A 24581-nucleotide genomic window follows, 5' to 3' on the forward strand; every position below is an offset into this window, starting at 1 on the left:
GTCAGCTTAATGGTTTTTGGTCGAAATAGAACTCCTACAAATCATATCTATACTACTAAGGATTGTCCTTTAGACTCTGTATCTCGGATAAAAGATCTAGGTGTTGTGCTCGATTCCAGCTTATCCTACATTTCCCATATCTCATCTATTGTCTCAAAATCACTTCAACTTTTAGGGTTTATCAAACGTTGTGCAAAAGACTTTCTAAATATCCCATCCATAAAAGTATTGTATTGTTCACGTGTGAGACCTCATCTAGATTACTGTTCATGTGTTTGGCTCCACACTATAACATCCATATTCTAGCTATTGAGAGAGTTCAGCACAAGTTCTTAAGATTTGTTGCATTTAAACAAAACCAGAGGGTTGATGAAATTAACTATTCTAATATAGAAAAGTCTCTCAACATAACCTCTCTCCAAATCCGACGCATGCATAAGGATCTCACAATGTTTTATAATATACTACACTCCAATAATTTTGGTCCTCAACTATTGGAGAAAATTAGCCTCCATGTTCCCAGTAGACAAACGAGGCTAAATCAACCTTTTTACATTAGACCCCATCGCACTAACTACGGACACAACTCCTTCATGTCCAGAACACTTAGGTTTGCTAACCAATATTCGGAAGGTTTAGATTGTTATAGTTTTCCAAATGAATTTAAAGCTCAGCTTAAAAACTGTATGTGATAACTTGATATCCTTGTGTTTTGTACATTTTTTGTTAATGTTTGTTATTTATTTAATGTTCCTAGTTTGTATGATTAAAATTTTTAAATTTACTTTAGGTTAGGTTATAAATCTCTTGTGATTAATGTTTACACTGTATTTTAATTGGGTGATTGCCCGTTGATAAATAAATAAATAAATAAGCTAAATTATGTCCATTGCCAAAATATTGTTTATAAATTGCAACAATTAAACAAATGAAACATCCCGCACATGTTTAAATATGATAACAAACTGGTTCGTGTGATATACGGGGTGATAAAAATATACTGTTAAATATCGGATATGAATAATGAATGTTTGATATTTGACACTTAGTTTCAGCATCCGTTATGGCTTGCAAATTGTAGAAGCCTCGGAGGTGTTACCAGAGAAGGTTCCCATTGTTTTCAGTCTGGTAGGATGTAGAATAACATTTTTGGATGTTGTTTTATGTGCTATTAGATTAAAAACTTAGTTTTGTTTTATGTCAATTATTATTCGCGCAGTTATTACCTATGGAAGTAAAACATGGACTCTACATCAGCGAGAAATAAATAAGCTGCTGTTATGTGAACGGGAGATTCTCAGAATAATATTTGGCCCTCAAAGAGATGAATTGAAGTGAGAGTGGAGAAGGCACCTTAATGCTGAATTGGTGATTCTGTATTGTACTGAAAACATTACATATAAAAGATAACCGGATAAGATGGGCAGGTCATGTGGTAAGAGAAGAGTAAGACCTAGGTTAAAGATGGTATTTCTTGAGAGATCAGACCGTATAAGATCAGTAGGCCGTCTCTTAAAAGAGATCGAAGGCTGATATTGAAGCCGATTTATCTAAGATTTAGGTTCAATAATGGGAAATGGAAGCGCAATATCATAGAAGATTCGTAAGCTATAGTGAATGCGGCGAAAACACCCCAAATTGTAAAGCCAGTATTCTTTAAGAAGATATTTATATATGTTAGTAAAAAAGTACAACAAACTTCATTCTGATAAAGGAAGTGATTCTGTATAAAAAAAAAACATTATGACAGTTTGCTACATGAACGTATGTCGGCAAATGCTTTGTTTTGCAAGATACGCTATTATTAATTGCCCTCATTGTTATTGTTATCAGGAATAGGTTGGTTACCGAATCTGGAATTTCAACAAATACGAATATGGAATCTGAATAACTTTTTTGACAGGAAAACATCAAGGGATGTCATTCTAAATCCAGCAGACCACTAATTCTCCGAAACTCTTAGAAAAGCTGAAAATAACAATGAAGCAAATTTATTGAGAGTATTGGAGGAAATCACGATGCTCAGTAAGGAGAAGTGACAAAAGAGAAAGAATCGCTTGGTTTCGTCACTTCAAGATTTCTTTTTACTCTCCTGTAAAATTTTCTGGAGTGGAGATTGTAGCTTTCGCTTTTAGCCCCCACGTATATCTTACTATAATAGAAATGTTGAATACCAAGTCATAAGTTTTATTTTTACCAAACATTTTTATAATGAATAAATAAGTTAAGGTAACACAATTTTAAACCGTTCAAGATGTAGTCAAAAATATTTTAGTCTAAGAGCTAGTGAACCCTTCGACTAACGGTCGTCCTGTAAGGCTAGAAATTTTTCTAGTGATAATTCATAGCACACCAAGGCTAAAAACCATGACCTGGCAGGCCTCAGCGGTGCACGTGTATCTACCAGGTGAATCGAAAAGTGAAAATTTAGGGGGTAAAATAAACTGTCTCCTGTAAGGTTTAAATTTAAGTATGTGTTTGAGTAAGTCATTTAGAAGAAATGTGTACAATGACAGGCGATTCTGAAGAGCATAAGACCTTGCCAGGCGAGGGGAAAGATTAGGGGTTTTTCCTAAATTTATTTTTTTTGCATCGAACAAATTTTTAAGTTTTTTGAATCATTCCAAACAGAAAAGGTCTTTAGTGATATTTCTCTTAAGTTAATAGTTTTTGTCGTATAAGCGATTAAAAATTTTGAAAATTGCGAAATCGACCATTTTTAACCCTAAATCGGACATTTATCTAAAGATTTCAATGTTGCCAAGGTAGGTAGATATTCTTTAAACATGGATTGATGAAATCCCAAAGAGTTTTTTGCAATACAATATCGGAAACCCCTTTGTTTTTAATTGCTAATCAAGCGGACGCGACACTGTAGTATGAGGACGTTTGAGTTGGCATAAATTCATTATCTCGAGAATGGGCAAATTTCAAGAGCAATCCTCAGACAGGTCGATTTTTTTTTACATTAGGACTTTTTGGCATATATATAATACTAGTGACGTCATCCATCTGAGCTTGATGACGTAATCGATGATTTTTTAAATGAGAGTAGGGGTTGTGTGATAGCTCATTTGAAAGGTTATTTAATTCTCTATTCACTAATATAAACATTAATATAATTATTTATACAGGGTGTACAAAAAATTTTTTTTATTAAATTAACTTTGATTAAATTTGACAATAAATAGAAGAAAAAAAATTTTTTTGTACACCCTGTATAAATAATTATGTTAATGTTTATATTACTGAATAGAGAATTAAATAACCTTTCAAATGAGCTATCACACAACCCCTACTCTTATTTAAAAAAAGCATCGATTACGTCATCACGCCCAGATATATGACGTCACTAGTATTATATATATATATATATATATATATATATATATATATATATATATATATATATATATATTGTTAAGATATGTAAAATTTGAATTAATATGGTTTCGATCTTAATATTTTAGAAAAGTTAAAACATATAATAAAAATATACCAAAATTCATTTCGAAGAAATGAAAGTCAATTATCTTTGGATGGCCGTAGGTAAACAAAATTTAAATAGGGATTAAGTATTTTCTTTGTACAGTTAGTATGATAAGAAAGTGGTTATGTGTTTGGACAATGAGACCGGGTTTCCCAAATGGACTTTTGCGGCGAGGGAACAATTGTATTTAGAAATTTAAATGAATGTAATCTTTGTTTAGATATTAAGAAAGGAAAAAAAAACCGATTGGCATGTAATTAGTTTTAGGAAATTTCTAATGGTAGGGAAAATTGGTGTTTGTTATCTGAAAGGTAGATGGGGATAAAATTGAGGAACTCGGATTGGTGAAGAAGGAAAAAGGAGGGGCTAGGTATGAAGAATGGGAGTTTAGCGAAATGTTAGAGGGTGGAAGAAGAGTCAGTTGTTAAATGATCGTTAAGTCGACTAGTGGTGATCTCTAAGAGTCTCCTGAAGTAGTAAGGCAGATAAGTGAATAGTTGTGAGTTTGTTGAAATAAGTGTCCTGACGGAAGCTCATCACGTAAAGCATTGTAAGTTATATTGTTCTACTTATATTCCAAGAGTCACCGTTGCATGCCGGAACGAGAAATAGATTCAGTTTATCGAGAGGAGAAAAGGCTAGCATTGTTTTTTGAAAGATACGTGCATCTGTAGGGGGTCATTAATGACAATAGGCTTGCAATAATTTGTTGCGAGATTGCTGACTACATAGGGGGCTGCTAAGAGTAAATTGTTGGCGACCAGAGACAAGAATTTGGACAACTCATCATCCGAGAGACAGTTTTATTTTTTTTTTGTAGAATTATTCATAACGCAAATTTCAATAAGTACTTTAGATAGTGGTAGGGTTATTTCAATAATCAGAATAGGAGATATTATTTTTAGAGGATATTTTGAGGGTGAATTTATTTCAATAGATGCTTTTGTACCATATATGTGTTTTATTCCGTTAATCTTTGACCTTATTTATCATATGTAAAGCAAAGGAGATATTGAAGCACGAGAATATAAAACCCTGAGATTAGAGCATTAAATAGTGTGATTAAATCATAAGTGCATCATTAAAATTAAATTTAATTAATTAGTTAATTATCTAATCAAGTGCTTTGAGCACACCGATCTTTGAATATCACATTAATATATATATATATATATATATATATATATATATATATATATATATATATATATATATACATATATACCAAAAAGTCCTAATTCAAAAATAAAAATCGACCTGTCTGAGGATTTCTCTTGAAATTTGCCCATTCTCGAGATAATGAATTTATGCAAACTCAAACGTCCTCACTTATACTACAGTGTAGGGCCCGCTTGATTAGCAATTAGAAAAACAAAGGGGTTTTCGATATTTTATTGCAAAAAACTCTTCGGGATTTTATCAATCAATGTTTAAGGAATATCTACGTACCTTGCTAATATTGAAATTTTTAGATAAATGTCCGATTTAGGGTTAAAAATGGCCGATTTCGCAATTTTCAAAATTTCCAATCGCTTATATAATAAAAACTATTAACTTAAGAGAAAATTCACTAAGGACCTTTTCTGTTTGGAATGATTCAAAAAACCTAAAAAAAAAATTTGTTCGATGCAAAAAGAATAATTTTAGGAAAAACCCCTAATCTTTCCCCTCACCTGGCAAGGTCTTATGCTCTTGAGAATCGCCTGTCATTGTACACATTTCTTCTAAATGACTTACTCAAACACATACTTAAATTTAAACCTTACAGGAGAAAGTTTATTTTACCCCCTAAATTTGCACTTTTCGATTCACCTGGTAGATACACGTGCACCGCTGAGGCCTGCCAGGTCATGGTTTTTAGCCTTGGTGTGCTATGAATTATCACTAGACAAATTTCTAGCCTTACAGGACGACCGTTAGTCGGAGGGTTCACTAGCTCTTAGACTATTTGGGTTATTTCCATTTGATCACAACAATTATTTCCAACAAAAGACGAGGGAAAAAAAAGAAGCATATCAAAAATGGCTCAGTACCAATTGCTCAGAAGACCGAAAAACCTACGCAAGAATAAGAATGGAAACAAAAAAAGAAGTGATTAAAACCAAAGAAAATATGTGGCTGAAGAAATGTGAAGAAATAGACACTCTTATGGGAGGAACAAAAAGCAGAGAAGCTTGGAGAACAATATCAAATACAAGACAAAACGTACAAGAAAGATGCCAGATATCCCTTATAAGTGTAAACGAGTGGGAAACATACTTTAGAAACCTATTGCAAGAGAATAGACAGGAATATGTAAGGCAAACCATCATCGCCCCAAACAACCTGGAACAACTAGAAGATATAACTATTCGAGAACTAGAACAAACGTTAAGAGAAATGAAAAACAATAAAGCTCCTGGTCCCGGAGGTATTCCAATTGAACTCATTAAGCACAGCACGACACAGGCAAAAGAAATTTTAGTTGAAATATTCAACGGATGCCTTTCAGGCAATAGTGGCGTGCCCTCTGAGTGGAAAAACTCCATAACTACCCCTATATACAAAAAGGGTGGTAGAAAAAATTGTAATAATTACAGAGGCATTAGTGTGACCAGCTCAGTTGGAAGACTGTACGGACGAATAATAAAGAAACGGATAGAAAAGGAGTGGCAAGATTCCGAAGAACAAAGTGGATTTAGGGCAGGTAGATCATGCACAGATAACATTTTCTGCATAAGGCAATTACTAGAAAAACGTTCTGCTAGAAATCTAGTAACTCACATGGTATTTGTAGACTTAAAAAAAGCATACGATACCGTTCCCAGAGAAAAAATGTTTGAGGTATTACAACAAACCACTTTAAATAGAAAATACATCCAAACAATAAAAGATCTCTATGCTAATGCAACAACAGCAATTAAAATTGGAACGAAACTTTCAAATACCTTTGAAACTTCGAAAGGCCTTTTGCAGGGATGCTGTCTGTCGCCCACTTTATTTAAAATTTACCTTACACATGTGTTAAAATATTGGACTAGGAAATGCCAAACAATGGGGATACCAGTAGGAGATTCTTATTTGTATACGTTGCTATTTGCTGACGACCAAGTTGTGATTGCTGCTGATAAAGATGACGCCAGTTACATGATTAGAAAATTGAAAGAGGAGTACCAAAAATGGGGTTTGGAAATGAGCATGGAGAAAACTGAATACCTTGTAGTCGGAGGTGATACTGAAGACTTAGAATTAGAAGGGGAATACATAAAAGGATGTGATGAATTTAAATATCTAGGTTCAATTTTTGACAAAAACTCCACATGCGATCAAGATATAGAATATCGAATAAGCCAAGGAAGAAAAGCTATAAAACAGCTAAATGGCATTTGGTGGAGTACAGGACTGCAGAATCAGACAAAGAAAAAAATCTACCAAACTATCGTGGAAGGAATTGTCCTGTACAACTCGGAAGTGTGGGAAGTAAAAGACCGACAAAATAAAAGACTTCAAGCTTTAGAAATGGACGCGCTTAGAAGAAGCTGCAGAATATCTAAACTGCAGCATATCCCAAACGAAGAAATAAAAGAAAGAATGGAAGTAGAAAAGGATATTATAGACAGAATAGAACAAAAAAGATTAATATGGTACGGGCATGTCCAGAGAATGGGACCAACAAGATGGCCCAAGAAAATGATCCAGTATGTACCACCCGAGAGAAGAAAAAGAGGCAGACCGAAGAGAACATGGATACAAGATGTAGAGAAAGCAATGAACAGTAGACAACTCAACGAGGAAGATATTCGTGACCGAAAAGCATGGCGAATAGGATGCGGGAAACGGCGAATGCTGTAGAACACCCGATATATATATATATATATATATATCCATTTGATCAACTGAATAATTTTACAGGAAGATCTTATCAGTGGAAGTAATCTTTTAGAGTATTTTAAAATTGGGGTTAGGGTATTTTGGAACATTCAACGTGGGAGTATTTAAAGACAGGTCCGTTTTTGATATACAAATTTAAAAAATTTTACTTTATTCACTAAAGTATAAGTAAACATAAATATTAAAAACAAAAACAAAAATTTACTAAACTGTTGGTATTTAGTGGGAAAAAAATCGGTTTCTCATGCACTAGTACAGTGATTCCCAAAATTTCTTAGATCGGAGACCACTTTTGACGAAAAAATTAGTTGACAACCTCCTTGTCATCATGCCCAGTTCTAGTCAACATCTAAATCTAAAATCTAAATCAAATCAAGGAGGAAATCTAAAACGTCTTCTAAGATTTTGCTACAGTTGTTTAAAAGAGAAAAATGTTTTTTACTTGTGCCATCTATGAGCCAGTTACACAATTTCTTTCTTCTTGCGGTTTCGTTCCGTATTTAACGAAGGAAAAGCTCTACACTAGTGCCTAAATTTTTCTGGAATTGTAAATTTTCGACAATATATTAGCGGTAAAACGTGATTTATTTTTTTCTTTCAGGCAAGTAGGCAGCTCAATTGTAAAAGTGAGTTTCTCTGAGTTTTCCATATGCTGCCCAACCAAGTCCGATTCTTCTCTTTAGTTCATGAATCTGGTTATCCCTGCCAATCATTATTTTATATCCTAGGTATTTATATTTATCTACGAGTTCTATTTCTTGCTCAACAATACTGATGTTCTGGTTGGGTTCTTTACTTAAACCTACATTTTCTGTGGTCAAAACGAATTCCTGTACCATCTCTATTGGTATTCCTATATTATCAGCTTATGACTATATAATTGGTTGAAAGTAAGCTGTGATATTCTCCATGTATTTTCATTCCCTTGTGACATTGTTTAGGTGACATTAGGTCGCCTTGTCCAACACCCGATCTATTTTTATGCGATTACTATTACGTATTTAATTTAACAATGGTTGTTGACGGTAAGTTCCGACATTAGACCAGGACTAATCTGTAAAAAAGATTTACTGTAAAGAGACCGAAATCATTAGACCGAAAAGCACTTTACCGAAACCTCACTAGACCGAAAAGCAGTTCTTTTTACTTGTCGCAGTAAAAGAGATAAGACTAATGTAATTACAACTAAATGTTATTTGGATGGTTATTATAAACAGGTAAAATGGTGTTAACGTCACTCTACCCTTAATTCATTTTTACCTTCACTAATTTGTTTAACGGATGAAAAGTATTTCATATCAGACTGTACAGAGTAACAATTTACACAGTCTATATAAAATAATACAAAAAAATACAGTAAACAAAAAGACATATATACAAAATCTTAGCATAATTTACTGCATACATTTTAAATTTATTTATCATTTCGGTCTAATGCTGTTCGGTCTAGTGAGGTTTCGGTAAAGTGCTTTTCGGTCTAATGAGTTCGGTCTACTGCTTTCGGTCTAATGATTTCGGTCTAATTGTCGTGTACCGTAAAAAATCGTGTATTTTTGGATGTGAGAGGTGGCATTCGGATTTTTGCAGATAAAGTTAGGTGACACCTTCAGTAATAATAATTCACTTATGCTCCTTCTCAAATATGCCCGGAACATTAATAAAAAAATTAAAATATTTAAAAATTTCGAAAAACATCGATGTTTTTCTGCTTTCTTTGCTTATAACTTTAAAACGATTCGTTTTGGAACAAAGTCGTAGAAAAATAAAATAAATATAATTGAATTTTGTATGATATACGACTGGTCAAAAATGTCTTAAGGTATTACCTTTTCTGCAATATAGCAATAAATACAAAATAAGGGGGCAAAATACGCCTGTTGTTATTCAATGTTTCTTAACCACTTTGGTGGCACTTAGAACCTTAGTAATTCGCTTAGAAAATTGTTATAACTTACTTAAATGGTCTACCAAATTTCATTAAAATCGACCTAATAGATTTTGCATAATAAATTTGCAATGTAAATGTTTTTAAAAAAGTTCAAATTATTTAAAATCTTTCTGAAGCAAAAAAGTAGACAATTTAGAAGTTGGCTAATTTTTTTACATATAAAGAGGTGCTCTACCTATCTACTACACTTTACAAAATTAAAATCGGATTATTTAAGGGGCCTCAGCAATGTTTTAAAATTATAAACAATTTTTTCTCTTATAAACAAATAGCTATGTTTAATAATAAAAAAATTAATTTTTAGCAATGCAAATAATTAAAACCGGTATAATTTGACTTAAACTTTCAAATGCTGTCAGCAGAATTGCTATTTTATTTTTTAATCAAAAGTTATTCTCGTTCAAAAATTGCAATTTTTCGATTTTTTGAATGTTCCACCGCGTTTATCTCGAAAACTATGCATCCTACGAAAAAACTTGAAGAACATTTTTTGCTTAGAATCACCCAAGAAATACAAAAAAATGATTTATTTTGCAAAAAATCGATGTTATGTAATTCCTCAAGTTCTTTGTTTATAACAATCTTATCGACATCCGGATCAACTGTTACCCAAAAAATTCGTGCTCTACAGGTCCCTACTGGTACTTGGGTAAGTCCATCTAAATAAAGGAGCCCGTAGCACCCCCTTCTGGACACAGCACTAATTTGTTTATAAGCCAAAAAGTTGTTTATAACTTTAAAACATTGCTGAGGCTGTTTAAATAATCCGATTTCAATTCTGTAAAGTGCATTAGATAGGTGGAGTGCTTCTTTATATGTAAAAAAATTGACAAATCTTTGTATGTTCTAGTTTTTGTTGTGCAAGATTTTAAAAAAATTTAATTTTTTAAAAAAAGTTTAGATTGCAACATTATTATGCAAAATCTAGTAAGTCAATTTTATTGAAATTTTGTGGACGGTTTTAGCACATTACAAAAATTTTTTAAGCGAATTAGGAAGGTTCCAAGTGTAACCTAAATGATGGAAAAACATTGAATAAGGACAGGCTTGTATTGCCCCCTTATTTTATATTTATTGCTTTTTTGCAGCAAGGGTGGTAAATTAAGACATTTTTAACTGATTGTATCTGATAGAAAATTTAATTATCTTTGTTTTATTTCTATACGACTTTGTTCCAAAATGAATCGTTTTAAAGTTATAAGCAAAGAAAGTAGAAAAAAAAACGAATTTTTTTAAAATTTTTAAATATTTTATTTTTTTTTTTTTTATTAATGTTCCGGGCATCTTTGAGAAGGAGCATAAGTCATTTATTATAAAAGAAGTTATCACCTAACTTTATCCGCAAAAATCCGAATGCCACCTCTCACATCCACCTAAAACAGCTAAAAATAGCTAATAACGGCTTTGTGAAAATAGCTAAATATTAGCACTAGTGGTCTATTGTATTCCAATCCTTTCTCTAGGGTTTTTATACTTTGTAGATGGTCATTAGTTCTGTAGCTTTTTCGGAATCTTGGCTGGTCTCTTGTTTGATATGTCTCTAATTTTCTTTCCATTATTTGAACTATTATTCGCGTAACAGCTTATAATAAATATGGACGAGGGAGCTAATTGATCTATCATATATCTATATAATATTTATAGATCAATTAGTCCCCTCGTCCATATTTATTATAAGCTGTTACGCGAATAATAGTTAAAATAACGGAAGAATGAATTTAGAGAATTATTCTCTAAATTTGCTATGTTTCTTACTTAATGTAATCACAGTAGCGTATCATAGTAGCGTTTTTCCAGTCTATTGAATTTTGGAGTTGTGAAGGCAAATATTGAAGAGTAGTTTAATTTTTACTACTTGTGATACTTTTGCAATATGCGGATCACACATTGCTCCTAACTTCTGTTCAAGAAGATCTGCAAACATTACTTGATAATGCCGTTGAGAGTTGTAAGGAAGCAGGACTGGATCTGAACATACGGAAACTAAAATACTCTTAATATAGTACAAAATAATCTTATAATAAGTAAACAACAGAATATAAAGCCGTCTAAATATGTAAATAATATCAAACTTGAGCAAGTTGATCAAATTGTTTACCTTGGATATCAATTAAATTGTAACGCAGAGAGTCACGGCAAATTTAGATCTAGGATAGAGCAGGCCAGAGCGGCATATAGAAGGATGTCCAAGGTATTATGTAGCAGAGACCTAATATTAGCATTGAGGATCCGCCTACTTCGCTGTTACGTGTTCTCGGTTTTACTTTATGGTGTCCAGTCCTGGACTGTGAACAAAATTGATCTGAATCGCCTTGAGGCTTTCAAAATATGGTACTATAGAAGAATTTTAAAAGTTTCTTGGGTGGAGACGATTCGGCACTTCACAATACTAGAACGTCTTGCAGGACTACTGAGATTATAAAACGCATCAAGAAAAGGAAGCTGGAGTATTTCGGAAATGTAATCAGAGGTCCCAAATATAGGTTGCTACAAAATATTCTTCAAGGTAAAATAGCAGGCAAACGCAGTCCGAAGCAGGACGAAGAAGAACCTCATTGGTAAAAACTTGCGAGATTGGTATGGTGTTGATACTATTTATGGTGACAATGAATAAAATTAAGATAGCTAGGAAGGTAGCCAACGTTCTGAAAGGACATGGTGCATGAAGAAGAAGGTGCTTTTCCATCTTCTCCTGAGGTTCAATTATTTTTATTTTCTTAGGGCCTCTTTAATTTTTGCTAATAATTTCTGATAATAATAGAAAACATTGATATAAATAACGTGTGATCCAAAAAATTATTGTCACCATAGGTGGCTCTGAACGACAGAGATAGCTATACAGTGCATGTCTATTCTTAATTCAGATATATTTACCAGTTTACGTCAACTTTGCAGTGTACGTCAACTTCAAGAAAAGTTAGGTTATGTAGAGATGTTAGTTGTTTGATTTTATTTATTATTGTTACTTATAATTTTGTTAAAGTCTTTTTATTTTTGTTTAAAGTTGTGTGTTAAAGGTTTTGACTGATTTTTTTATGTTTTATAATGTTAATCAAAATTAATTGATAAACCAATGATATAAATTCAGATTAAAAGAGGACATACGTAATTTTTTGCACGGCTAGCTTTGATCCCAATAATTTTGGATCGCTCGTTACCATGATGGAATTTGTATAAATTACTTCCGTCTAATATATTATAAACATTTATTTTGTTTTCTCTAGAAATAAGAAATAATTATTGTAAATACGGTTCTGGACATACATACCATCCATATCCAAAGCCTCACATTTCCAAACTTGGCCAAAAGCTCCCTCGCCTAAAATATTGAAAAACTTTAGCCGGTGTCTGGGAAACTCCCACAGGTCGACATCTTTCACTTCAGACGATGTTTGATTCCCTACCTGTAAATTATATATAACGGAAAATTAATTTAGTTATGAGGAGTGCCAGCACTTTTAGAGTTAAAAATAGAAGGTTCAAAATGGCTCAATGTACTTAGTTTACTGTAAAGGAATTCTCCCGAGATAGACAACTAAAGTGGAACTACTTGTTTCACGTTTGTTTGCTATAGTTTGATGTACAAATGTATTATGTAAGAACCTATTTTATTTTTTACACCAACATGAGGAATATACAATAATTTCTTGGACATCTTGGCTATTAGTGCACCCTATGTAACGCACAGCTGAACCTTATGTTTGTGCGTCACAGTGTTGCCATGCCATTTCTTTCATAATTTCAATCAAATGTACCTACAAGAATAATAGAATAAGAAGGTTTACTTCTCCGTCATTATACTAGGTAGAATGACAAATGAGGTGTCAAATGAAAGCTTATAATCCAAGGATGTACTAAAGGTGAGAAATTAGACCTAGATTGTCTGTTCCTCAAAAAAATTAGCGTTATATTGGGGATTTCTAATATCGACGTTAAAAGTTTCACTATTTTTTTTTCTATAAAACATTTTGATCTAAAACTTTCCAGAAAACTTCTTTGTACTCTCTACTTTCAAATAAACGATATTAAGAAGCTAAATTTTAAACTTCGTCACAGAACTTTTGGGATTAAACTTTGCAATGCACAAATCCGCACCGTTTTCTTTGAAAAATTCGTAACCTTTATCATGATAAGAATAAAAACTTGAAGCAGGTACCTTTGTCTTCAGAAATGTTAGAGCTATATGCTGTAAAAATTTCAGAAAAAAAAATTTTTTAATGAAACGCAGTTGTAGCGAGGTAAACGCAAAAAACGTGATTTCATTTTTTTTATTTTCAGGTTAAAATTGCGATTTTGACAATGTTTCCCCACATAAAATTCAACTTTTAATAATATTTTAATTCAACTTTTAATAATAATATTATTATTAATTAAAAAAAAATAATCAATGATGAAAACCATTTTGCTAATGATTTTAGGCGCCGTAAGAATCTATAACTTAAATAGTAAAACCTAAAAGAAAACCAATATTGTGAAAAATAAAGGCACTTAACTCTTAAGAAAAATTCATATTTTTTACATACCTCGTATAAAATTTAAGAAGTTTGTTATCTGATGGTTGTATCTTAGATTTTAGACCAGGGAGAGCATTTTATGAAGAATAACTTTTTTTCGTAAAAGTGATAATTAAATAGTTATCATAATTGTAATAAAATGACGATGAGTATCCGTAATTTAAGAAAAATTAAAAAAAAAAATTGATTAGAATGATGTACAGTGGAACCTCGATAACTCGGATTAATCGGGACCGCGGCCGATCTGGGTTATCGAAAATCCGGGTTAGCCGGAGAATATAGTAAAAATTAATAAATAACCTCCATTACAATTACAAAAACATGAAACACATATGCACAGTACACATCTAAATTACGTATAGTTGTATAGAGTGTAGAGTTTTGTTCATTTCTTGGTAAAAAACTCAGTCATACTGTAGAGATGTACCGACACCATAATATGGTAGGTCTGGATCCTGCGTACAAAAAAAAATTGATAAATAGCAAGCTGAAAATTTGTTATTAGCTTAAGGGTGTCTAGTCGGACAAACATTAATATATGGGAACACTGGAACAGGGGAAGTTTTAACTGTGGAACAGATTAAAAATTTGGAACGGTCAGACCACGAAAACGGCACATGTATTTTTTCCGACAGAACAGACTTAAACTCTCCGAACAGAGATTAAACTCTCATGCAAAAATCAGACTGCTATTTATCACCAAATTGGCGTTTTAATGAGTGGAACATGTAGAATATGTCAAATGACAGGAATTATGACAGGTGATAAATAGCAGTCTGATTTTTGCATGAGAGTTTAATCTCTGTTCGGAGAGTTTAAGTCTGTTCTGTCGGACAAAACAAATGTGCCATTTTCGTGTTCTGACCGTTCCAAATTTTTGACCTGTTCCACAATTAAAACTGCCCCTGTTCCAGTGTTCTCATATATCAAAGTTTATCCGACTAGACACCCTTAAGCTATTAATAAATTTTTAGCTTGCTATTAATCAACTTTTTTTTCATACGCGGGATCCAGACCTATGGTAGCATAATATCATATTATGATGCTGCAATAAATTTATTTTAAAGATTCGTCTTTATCAATCCTACCTAATGTTTCTAGTTTCTTTTCCATTGTCACTGCAACATTTTTACGTTTTGTTACCATTACGTAGACAAAGCAAACACAATCTGAAGCACGATTACATTACAGAACGGAAGTGATTAATAGGCTGTACTACACACAATACAAGAATTTTTAAATAGTCACGTCTTTTTTAAACAATGCTAAGACAGTTTGACATAAATAAAGAAAAAGGAATACAGACAGGTGTCTGTTCTTTCCGATAAGCTGAGACGGTCGCTCTGGCTGCCGCCGTGTGCATGAATCATTTTTACTATTGTACTTATGTGTTCAAATTACACAAATACACATTATCTCTGAAATATTATTTGGCCTACATACATTTATATTTGATAAAATTGTTAAATTGTTTATTTGTTAAATTTTTGTCTGATGAAAATCGGTCCGGGTTAGCCGGACTTCCGGGTTATCGGGGGCCGATTTATCGGGGTTCCACTGTACTTGTATATTAAAACATAGTTTTTTATTTCAAACAACTTTTCATAATAGCATTTTTTTAATATTCTGGAATATAAAGGTACTTTACTCTTTAACGAAATTAATATTTTCGACATAACTCGTATAAAATTGATAAAATTTGATATCTGATGGATGAATTTTAGATTTTTGACTATCCAGAGCATTTTATGAAGAATAATTTTTTTTCGTAAAATTGATAATAAAAAAGTTTTCCATGTGGTTCCTAGCTACGCAGACATACTGTATAAGAGCTTCAGTGTAAGAATTTTCAAATTGCAATGCCATGTTCGGATTCAACATAACCAAAAACAAAATAGAAACATATTTGATCGAAGTAAAATGATGAATTTAATGATATTTTTAAAATTATTATTGAAGCGACTCTATGAAGCAACACTACGCCGGCATGTTGTATTCTAGTCTTTTTAGGGATTTTTTCAGGTGATTTTTAGTGACACGAGGAGTTAAAAATAATGGTAGGAATTATAAAAGAGTGGAAGAGATGGGTGAATCGAATTTAAAATAGCTAGCCGAAATCCAACACTGGCAGGGTAAAAAAAGGGGAGAAATAAAGAATGAAACAAATAAAAAATAATGTCTGTTAGTTGATACATTAATTTTTTGCCTTTTGAAACAATTTCGAAATAATTTTGACAACTTCACCAAACATTTTAATTATGTCAATCAACTCTGTACTATTTCTGATGTTTCAAGATATGTAACTATTACAATATAACAAGGGAAATCATTTTCGTTATTACAGCTAGTAATATACCTTGCATGGCCCACACTACTAGACATTACCCGCAATATGTTCCGTATAACCGGCGCCACATCCCGTATGCGACTAATAGTTGAGGAATAGCTATTTGTATAACAAGGGAGGAAAGTGCTACTTTTCCTCCCGAGAATGAAGTTTACTGCCCGACGCGTAGCGGAGGGCAGTAATCATTCAAGGGAGGAAAAGGCACTTTACTCCCATGTTATACATATGGTTTTTCCACCTTCCTCAAATAACAAGTCTTCTTCTTCTTCTTTTTTTGTTTTTGGTTTCGCTGCAAGGCGATTACCAGCACGATTTATTAGCGATCTTGACGTAGTCTGGTTCTAAGCCATACCAAAATCGCTGACTATGTTCTTGTAAGGAAGCTTTTGATGAGGTGTGATGATTATAATTAAATGAGATTAATTGGGTCATGTTAAGTATGATTAAAAATTAAAACATAAATTAAATGACAAATAGCAACATAATATAACACGGATACATATAAACAGTTGAGCCTTGCAATTTGTAAGCTTATTTTGTTAATTGCTAGAAAACGCATTGCAGTTTATAAGCTTATTTGGTTAATTGCAAGAAAACGCATAATTACATTGACTGATTCTTCCGTTAAGGAACTTAGAATATTGTATATAGAGAGCGGTGTTTTGAAGTTCATGGAAATAAATTTTGTGTATATATCAAAATTAGGAATCACATTAATCGGGCATTCAAAAAAGATGTGGTTTAGATCCTCGAGACGACCACATTCACAAAAAGGATTATCTTTTATATTCATTTTATACAGATGTTGTTTTGTTAAACAATGGCCTGTGCGCATTCTAATGATGGTGGTAGTGTGTCTTCTATTTCTATATGGAAAATTTGAATACCAAGGTTTTGTAGGAAAGAAGTCTTGAATTGTTTTGTATTGCGAAGTCTTCTTCTGGACTAAAGATTTCCATTTTTCTTGGTACTCTTTTGTAATTTTTCCTCTGATGACTGATAGGGCATCCTGGGAATTCAGTTGTACTTCCATGGGTACATTCAGGTCTCTTCCTATTTTTGCCAGTATATCAGCCTGGGTGTTACCAAATATATTAGAGTGTCCAGGTATCCAGGAAAGGAGAATTTTGGTACCATTCTCATTGGCTGAAGATATAAGTTTCTTTGTTTTTAGGGCCCTTATATCTGCTGAAGTAGATATATTACATGTTTTAATATTGGTTATTGCATTGAGCGAATCAGAAAATATTATAGCTTTCTTTAGATGTTTTGTAGTTGCGACTTCCACCGCTTGATGTATTGCTATACTCTCTGCTTTGCTTATGCTTAGAGCTCCAGGAAGTCTTGAGGAGAAATTATATTCAATACTCGGGATGCATATCCCAAAACCTACCCTTTCTTTGTTTTTTGAGGCATCAGTATATATAAAGGTATGGTCTTTTCCATATTGTTCAGTAGTCATAAAGAATTTTTCTTTAATCATCGGGTCATATTTTTTGATATTACAATTTAGAATTGGAAGTGGATTCATTAGTGTATCATAGTCTAATTCATAGCATGGAAAATTTGGGCTTTTGTATATTTTTTTAAAATATGGAAAAAAATATTCTAATGCCGAAACCAAGTATGGTACATTATGCCTTGTATAAAAATTAGGTTTGTTTATAAGTCTTTTACGTATTTCAATTAGGAGTAATATTATGGGATGATTCTCAATAATGATGATTTTACTTAAAAATTTAGAGGCTAACAATAATCTTCTATGTTCTAGGTCCATTTGGGCAGACTCTGCCAATATTGCCAAATTTGGTGTAGACTTCATGCACCCCAAACATATCTTAAGTCCCTCAAAAAATACTGCATTGAGTTTGTTGTTGCATTTTTGTGATATTGGGTTGAATAGGAAGGAACCATAATCGAGATGAGATCTGATCAAGGCATTAAAAACCATTAGGAGTGTTCGTGGGTCAGCTCCCCACCAGACTCTACATATTGCACGTAGGATGTTAATATTTTTCTTTGCCTTGAGTATAATATTGTCAACATGTAAGTCCCATGATAGATGCTTATGAAAAATTATGCCTAAAAATTTCACTTCATTTTTTAGAGGAATGGCTGTGTTGTTGATTTTGATTTCTGTTAGATTATCTCTTCGCCTACCCTTTGTGAACCATACAGCTTCACATTTGTCTTTGGATAAGGACAAGTCATGTTCTGCAAGCCAGTGTAATGTGTTTTCCAATTCTTTGTTTATTTTACTTACCATGCTTTGGATATCATATCCCTTAATATACAAAACCAAGTCGTCTGCATATCCACATATTTTAACTTCATTATTGCTAATACAAAACAATTCTGCTATATAAATATTAAACAAAATGGTACTTAAGGGAGAACCTTGAGGTAGCCCCTTAGTTGCCATGAAAGGTCCCAAAAAGTCACCATCATTAGATCTTGAATATAAAAGTCTGTTCTGTAAAATTTTGAACACAATATTATTTATTGCAGATGGAATATTTCGAAGTTTTAGTTTACTATAAAGTTTGTATATATTGACATTATCATATGCTGCTTTGATATCAAGAAAGATGGCCAAAACCGATTGGGAGGATTCAAAGGCTTCCACAATTGTGGAATGAAGGAGGGTCAAGTTGTCAGCAGTGCCTCTTCCTTTTCTAAAACCTGTCTGATGGTTGGTGAATGAACAGTTATGTTCTAAGGACCAATCTAGGCGATTCTTGATTAATATTTCTAATGTTTTAAGCACACAAGAGGATAAAACTATTGGTCTGAAACTACTGGCCAAGAGTGGATTTTTGTGTGGCTTTAAGATATTTATAACATTATGGTTTTTCCAATCTTCAGGAAGGTTGTCACCATTTAGACAATTATTGTAGATATTCAACAGAAAATGTTTAGCTTGTAGTGGTAGATGTTTTATCATAAGGTAAGGAATGTCGTCCATACCTGGTGCCGAATTTTTTTTATTATTTACAGCATTGTTAAGTTCCCAGATTGTAAAAGGGGAAACTTGCTCGTTTATATCGTCAAGCTCAAAATTTGGATCAATAAAAACTGTAGACATGTTCTGTAGAATTTCTGTTTTAATGTTATCTGCTGGGTTATGAAATGTCTGGCCGTAATTTTTGTTATTTGAGAATTTTTTAACTTTATTCCAGACATAGGTAGTGTTAGATTCCTTATTTAATGATTCACAGAAGTTTATGAATTTATTTCTTTTTTTAATTCTGAGGTTTCGTTTAGTTTGGGCGATTATACGTTTAGCGTTTATATAGTTCTCTAAGGAAACAGATTGTTTAAAGTTTTGAATTGCCTGTTTGCGGCTTTTAATCCAAAGTGAACATTCTTCATCCCACCACGGATTTGAAGGTTTACCCTGTGTTCTACAGTTTTTATAGGGAATTGAGTTATCTGCTACTTGATTAACTACCTCCAAAAACTCATTGTAATTAGAGTTTACCGGTAAATCAAGCATTCCTGTTATCATCCCAGTGTGGAATGTATACCAGTCTGCTCTTTTAATATTTCTCATTTTGTATGTTTGTGTATAGATGCTATCATTTTTGTTAAACTCACAGTTGTTTATTATGACAAAGGTGGGGAAATGGTTGCTATTTCCACAATCTTGTATGACACCCCAAGTAGAACATAGAGCCATATTATTACTTGCTATGGCTAGATCTACAGCGCTACGATTATTATTAGGAGGTTGAAACAATGTTGCTGACCCATCATTTAGGATAATTAATTCTTTATCAAAAATAAAATCATAAATATTTTTTCCTCCCTTATTGGTAGGACATTTATCCCATAGGGGATGGTGAGAGTTTAGATCACCTAGTATAATTAAGTTTTCTGTAGGTATGTTTTCTATTGTTGAGCTCAAGAAAGGAAGAGTTATGGCATTATTTGTATTGGAGTAAATGTTTATTATGTATAAGTTACCAATTTTTGTTGTTATGTATTGGATTTGGTCTGAGTTGTATTTCTGAATTGTAGAAAAAATAATAGATTTCTTGATACAAGTAGCTACTCCACCATATCCGTCATCTCTGTCCTGTCTGACAACATTATAATACTTCAAAGAAAAATTAAAATCTTGTTTAAGCCAAGTTTCATTAATAGCAATTATGTCAGGGTCTTCTTTGAAAATTAAGTTCGTTATGTTTTCCCTGTTTGATTTAATACTTCTAATATTCCACTGAATAATTTTTAATTTCTTTTTTGAATTCATGATTATGTGATTTGATATATGTTTAATTAATTAAAATCAGAATCAGATTTATCCTCTTGGTCCATATAGGACTCTACGTTTAATCGGGAAAATAAATGGTTTTTAAGTAAATTTAAGTTTTCTGATGATGTATTACTAATAAAATTTAGGCATGAGTTTAAAAAGTCATTTGAAGAAAAGGTATCAACATTTTGAAAGTTTTGCGATGCACTGGATTGCCAGGCTTGATTGGAGTTTTGTGATAAATTAGCTGAGGTTCTTGATTTGAAAGGTTCTGAACGAGAAAATGAGCTAGTGGGGGAAGAGGTTGGCTTTTCTGGTCTTAATTGCTGTGTATATATACTCTTTTCATTTGGTTGCTTATCTTGACGTTTTTGCACGACTCTCCGTTTGTTGTCGGAATTCAGAACCACCTGTTGAAAGGAACGTTTTACTGTAGATGATCTAAAATTGTTTGTTCTTCGTTGCGATGGTTCTATGGTGTTAGAATTATTTGTACTGGTACTTGGAGTATTTTCTAATGGCCTGCTGTTATTTTTAAAATTTGGAAAATCTCTCGGGTTATAAATAAATTTATTATTTGAGATGTATGATTTTGGAATAGCTTCACTTGCCTCAAAAAATGTCAAATTTTCATACGCCATCAGTTCTTTAATATTCTTTTGTCTTGTATATTCTGGGCAGCTCTTGTCAATAGATTTGTGAGAGTCCTTGCAGTAAAAACATTTTGTCATGCATACGTCTTCATGTTTGTTTTCCCCGCAATTAAAACATCTTTCTTTCCCTTTACAGTTTGTTTTTGTGTGGCCAAATCTAAGACAGTTATAGCACTGTGTCACTGGGGCAATATATGTGTCCACTAGTCTTGGTATGCCATAAAAAAACACAGTTTTGGGCATAAGAACGCCTCGAAATGTAAATAGTGTCGTACCTGTGGGTTCATAAGAAGTTACTCCATCTTTAATTACTCTTCTATTTAATCTTTTTATATGTAAAATTTCAATGTCATTTCCTGTATCGCAACACCGAAGAAGTTCTTTTTCATCAATATCTGTATCAATCTGTCTGACGATACCTTTGCAGGTTACGAAGTTAAAAGGTATATATATCTTGTATCCCTGATTTAGAAGTTGAGTGTTCTTAAGTAGCATGTTAGCCGAGTGAAAATTGGCAAATTCAACTGAAACTCTATTGAGCCCTTTACTATCTATTTTTTTAACGTCATTAAGTTTGAGGTTGAATATATCTCGAGCTATTTTAATTGTATTGAATGTGCCAATTTTTATATTCGGTATATTTGTAGATTCAAGATATACTACAAAAGGTCCATGATCTTTTTCGGAGTATGTATTAACCTTTTTTTCTTCCTGAGAATTATTGTCGGAAGTCTGATTTTGATTTTTTTCGGAATTATTAGTCATTGCAATTTTAGCCGGAGAAGAAGTATCAGGATAAGGGGGGACTGAGCCCCCCTTTTCCTCACTCATTGTAAGAAAAAACCAGTCAATGAAGTATTAATAACTAGAAAGCAAAAAGAAATAAAAAGAGCAAGCAAAATAGCATAAAAGAAAGCCGCTTGAAAAAAAAAATATAAGCAAAAATGCTCAACTTACCTATATGCAAACACTTAAGCAACAACACCGGCGGTTGTTAGCTAGGTTAAGACCCTAAACTAGTGGCAAACTTTAACTGTTGCAAAACAGAAACTGTTCACACCTCGCAAGCGTAATGTCTAGTTTAGAAATATTAAATTTTTGGAAAATATTTCTTAAATTTAAAATACGCGGTCTGACGTTTTGTATTTTATTTGACGATTTGCACTTGTAAAAATAACAAGTCATTTTTTCATTTTTACTTAATTTATTTATGTAACTAACCAACAAAATTTATTAGAACTAAAACTAACAAGTACGTACAATATAACTGTCAACTGTCAAATATAAGTCAAATTAATAATGTAAACATTGTTAAATCAAAATAACAATTTACTGTTTTTTACCATCCTGCAAAATACAGAGTGTTTTATAAATAAACGTTAAAATGTATAGAAACTTACGTAATAGAAAATAGATATTGTACAAGGCGTCAATAAGTTACATTTCATGAATGAAATACCATGACGTCACTTTTACTTTTCCTCCCTAGGGAGGAAAAATATTTTCCTCCCTAGGGAGGAAAAGTACAACTTTGCTCCCTACAATCAGGTCCGGAAAAGTATACTTTCGGTAGAGGTAGGTGGAAAATTAATTTAAGCCATGTCTGTTTGAATGTGGAAACAGTAAATGTTATCAGTGAAGCTGCTTACAAACACGAGAAGTGAATTAATATTAGCTCTACGTGTGGAAACTTTCAAGATATGAAATTATTTGAATATTACGAATAATACACCTCTCAGAAAATAATTTTGTGTTTCAAGTAATTAGAGTATTATTATAAGCCAAAGTTTTATTTTAATAAAAGTAAAATAATATTAAAAATAAAACTATATTGGTTTCTAAAATTTGCAAATCCAATGAATGCTGGAGCAAAGAAGGCTGACGGAGATCTAAAAGTTGCATCTTACTTCTCGCCTATCCAGTGCGGTGAAATTCCAACGAAAAATGGTCCCGCATACTCAATTAGGAGTAAAACTAATAGAAATAAATAATCATTTCGTTGTAAAACGAAATAAGAGCCGTCTTATATTTCAGTTAAGTGCGTATATTACTATCTCTGAACAAACTGAAACAAATCGGGCTGCTAGTATCGATTCACAAAGAAACAAGATGATACAGATGCCGTGGCGACATCTGCTTAAAACAAGCGAAAGTTTTATTTTAATAAAATTAAAATAGTATTAAAAATAAAACTTTATTGAGACCAGGTTTTCTAGTTGGTTTGCAAATTTTAGAAACCACGAAGGAAATTTAATTTTAAACAACTTTTCTGTAGATGGATATGTACGAAAAGTACATATAATTTGAGTTAAAAATAAAAAAAAATCGAACATGGACTAATTTAGTTCTTTCTCAAAAATGCACCCCTTTAAATGGTAACACTCTACGGTTTTTTCATAATACATAATATATATTTTCATATTTTCATAATTTCATATTTTCATATTTTCATATTTTCATATTTTCATATTTTCATATTTTCATATTTTCATATTTTCATATTTTCATATTTTCATATTTTCATATTTTCATATTTTCATATTTTCATATTTTCATATTTTCATATTTTCATATTTTCATATTTTCATATTTTCATATTTTCATACTTTCATATTTTCATATTTTCATATTTTCATATTTTCATATTTTCATATTTTCATATTTTTATATTTTCATATTTCATTGACGATGAGACCATAAAACACTAAAATCCCTTTAACGTTATAGTTGGTTTTAGCCCTCTTTGTTTTTAACAATAAATAGCTCATTTATCATTTCTCTTAACTTCTTCATCTGAAGGTTCCATCGTATATCAAAGGTCGGATATCAACGTGGCAATTCTTATTTTACTTACAGCAGGTCTAAATAATTGGTTAGAGCTCAGACTAAACTATTCTCTTAGATTTCGTAACCAAAAGGTCCGTCTTCTTTCTACATCTCTTTACCTTTTACGTTGACGTCTATAATCAAACGTAGCAGACTATATCGAGGACCTCTCACTATATGACTGAAATATTCAAGTAGATGATATAGATATCTAATAGATATAATATCTAATACAGTAGATGTTTCATTTTCACAAATTTTGCCCTTGCTATTTCTATGCAGCTTTTAATCTATTCTTTTTGAGCTTTTTGATTAACTAATGTTCTTAGATATTTGTATTTGTCTACAAGCTTTCTCTAGACTACATAGTATAAATCAATTAACTCATTTAAAGAAGAGACCCCAAATCAAATAGCTACATTAATAAAGTAGAAAAAGGAAAATTGAAAACCTTTCCAGTCAGATGAAAAAAAAATATGATGCTAAAGTTGAATGAGAGAAGACTTGAAATGCTATTGTATATTTTGATTGATGTTATTTAAGCTTCAAATGAAATGCGACTCTCATTTAATGCGACTCTGTATAAAATATAATCCAAGTAATTTCAACCGTGAATGCCAACAAGAAGTATCTATAAAATGTTTTGATTAAAGAAGATCTCCGTTTTGTAACGGC

General features: G+C 32.2%; 1 protein-coding gene across 1 annotated transcript in view; it reads right to left on the bottom strand.

Moving 5' to 3' along the window:
• The window catches only part of LOC126879894 (tyrosine kinase receptor Cad96Ca), a 153815-nt gene that overhangs the window by 70145 nt on the left and 59089 nt on the right, over positions 1-24581 (bottom strand). Inside the window, exon 5 of the mRNA XM_050643238.1 lies at positions 12577-12712. Within this exon, the coding sequence (XP_050499195.1) occupies positions 12577-12712 (136 nt within the window). The remainder of the gene's footprint in view (positions 1-12576; positions 12713-24581) is intronic.

This window comes from Diabrotica virgifera, chromosome 2 (genome assembly GCF_917563875.1).
Source record: "Diabrotica virgifera virgifera chromosome 2, PGI_DIABVI_V3a".
Classification (NCBI taxonomy): domain Eukaryota; kingdom Metazoa; phylum Arthropoda; class Insecta; order Coleoptera; family Chrysomelidae; genus Diabrotica; species Diabrotica virgifera.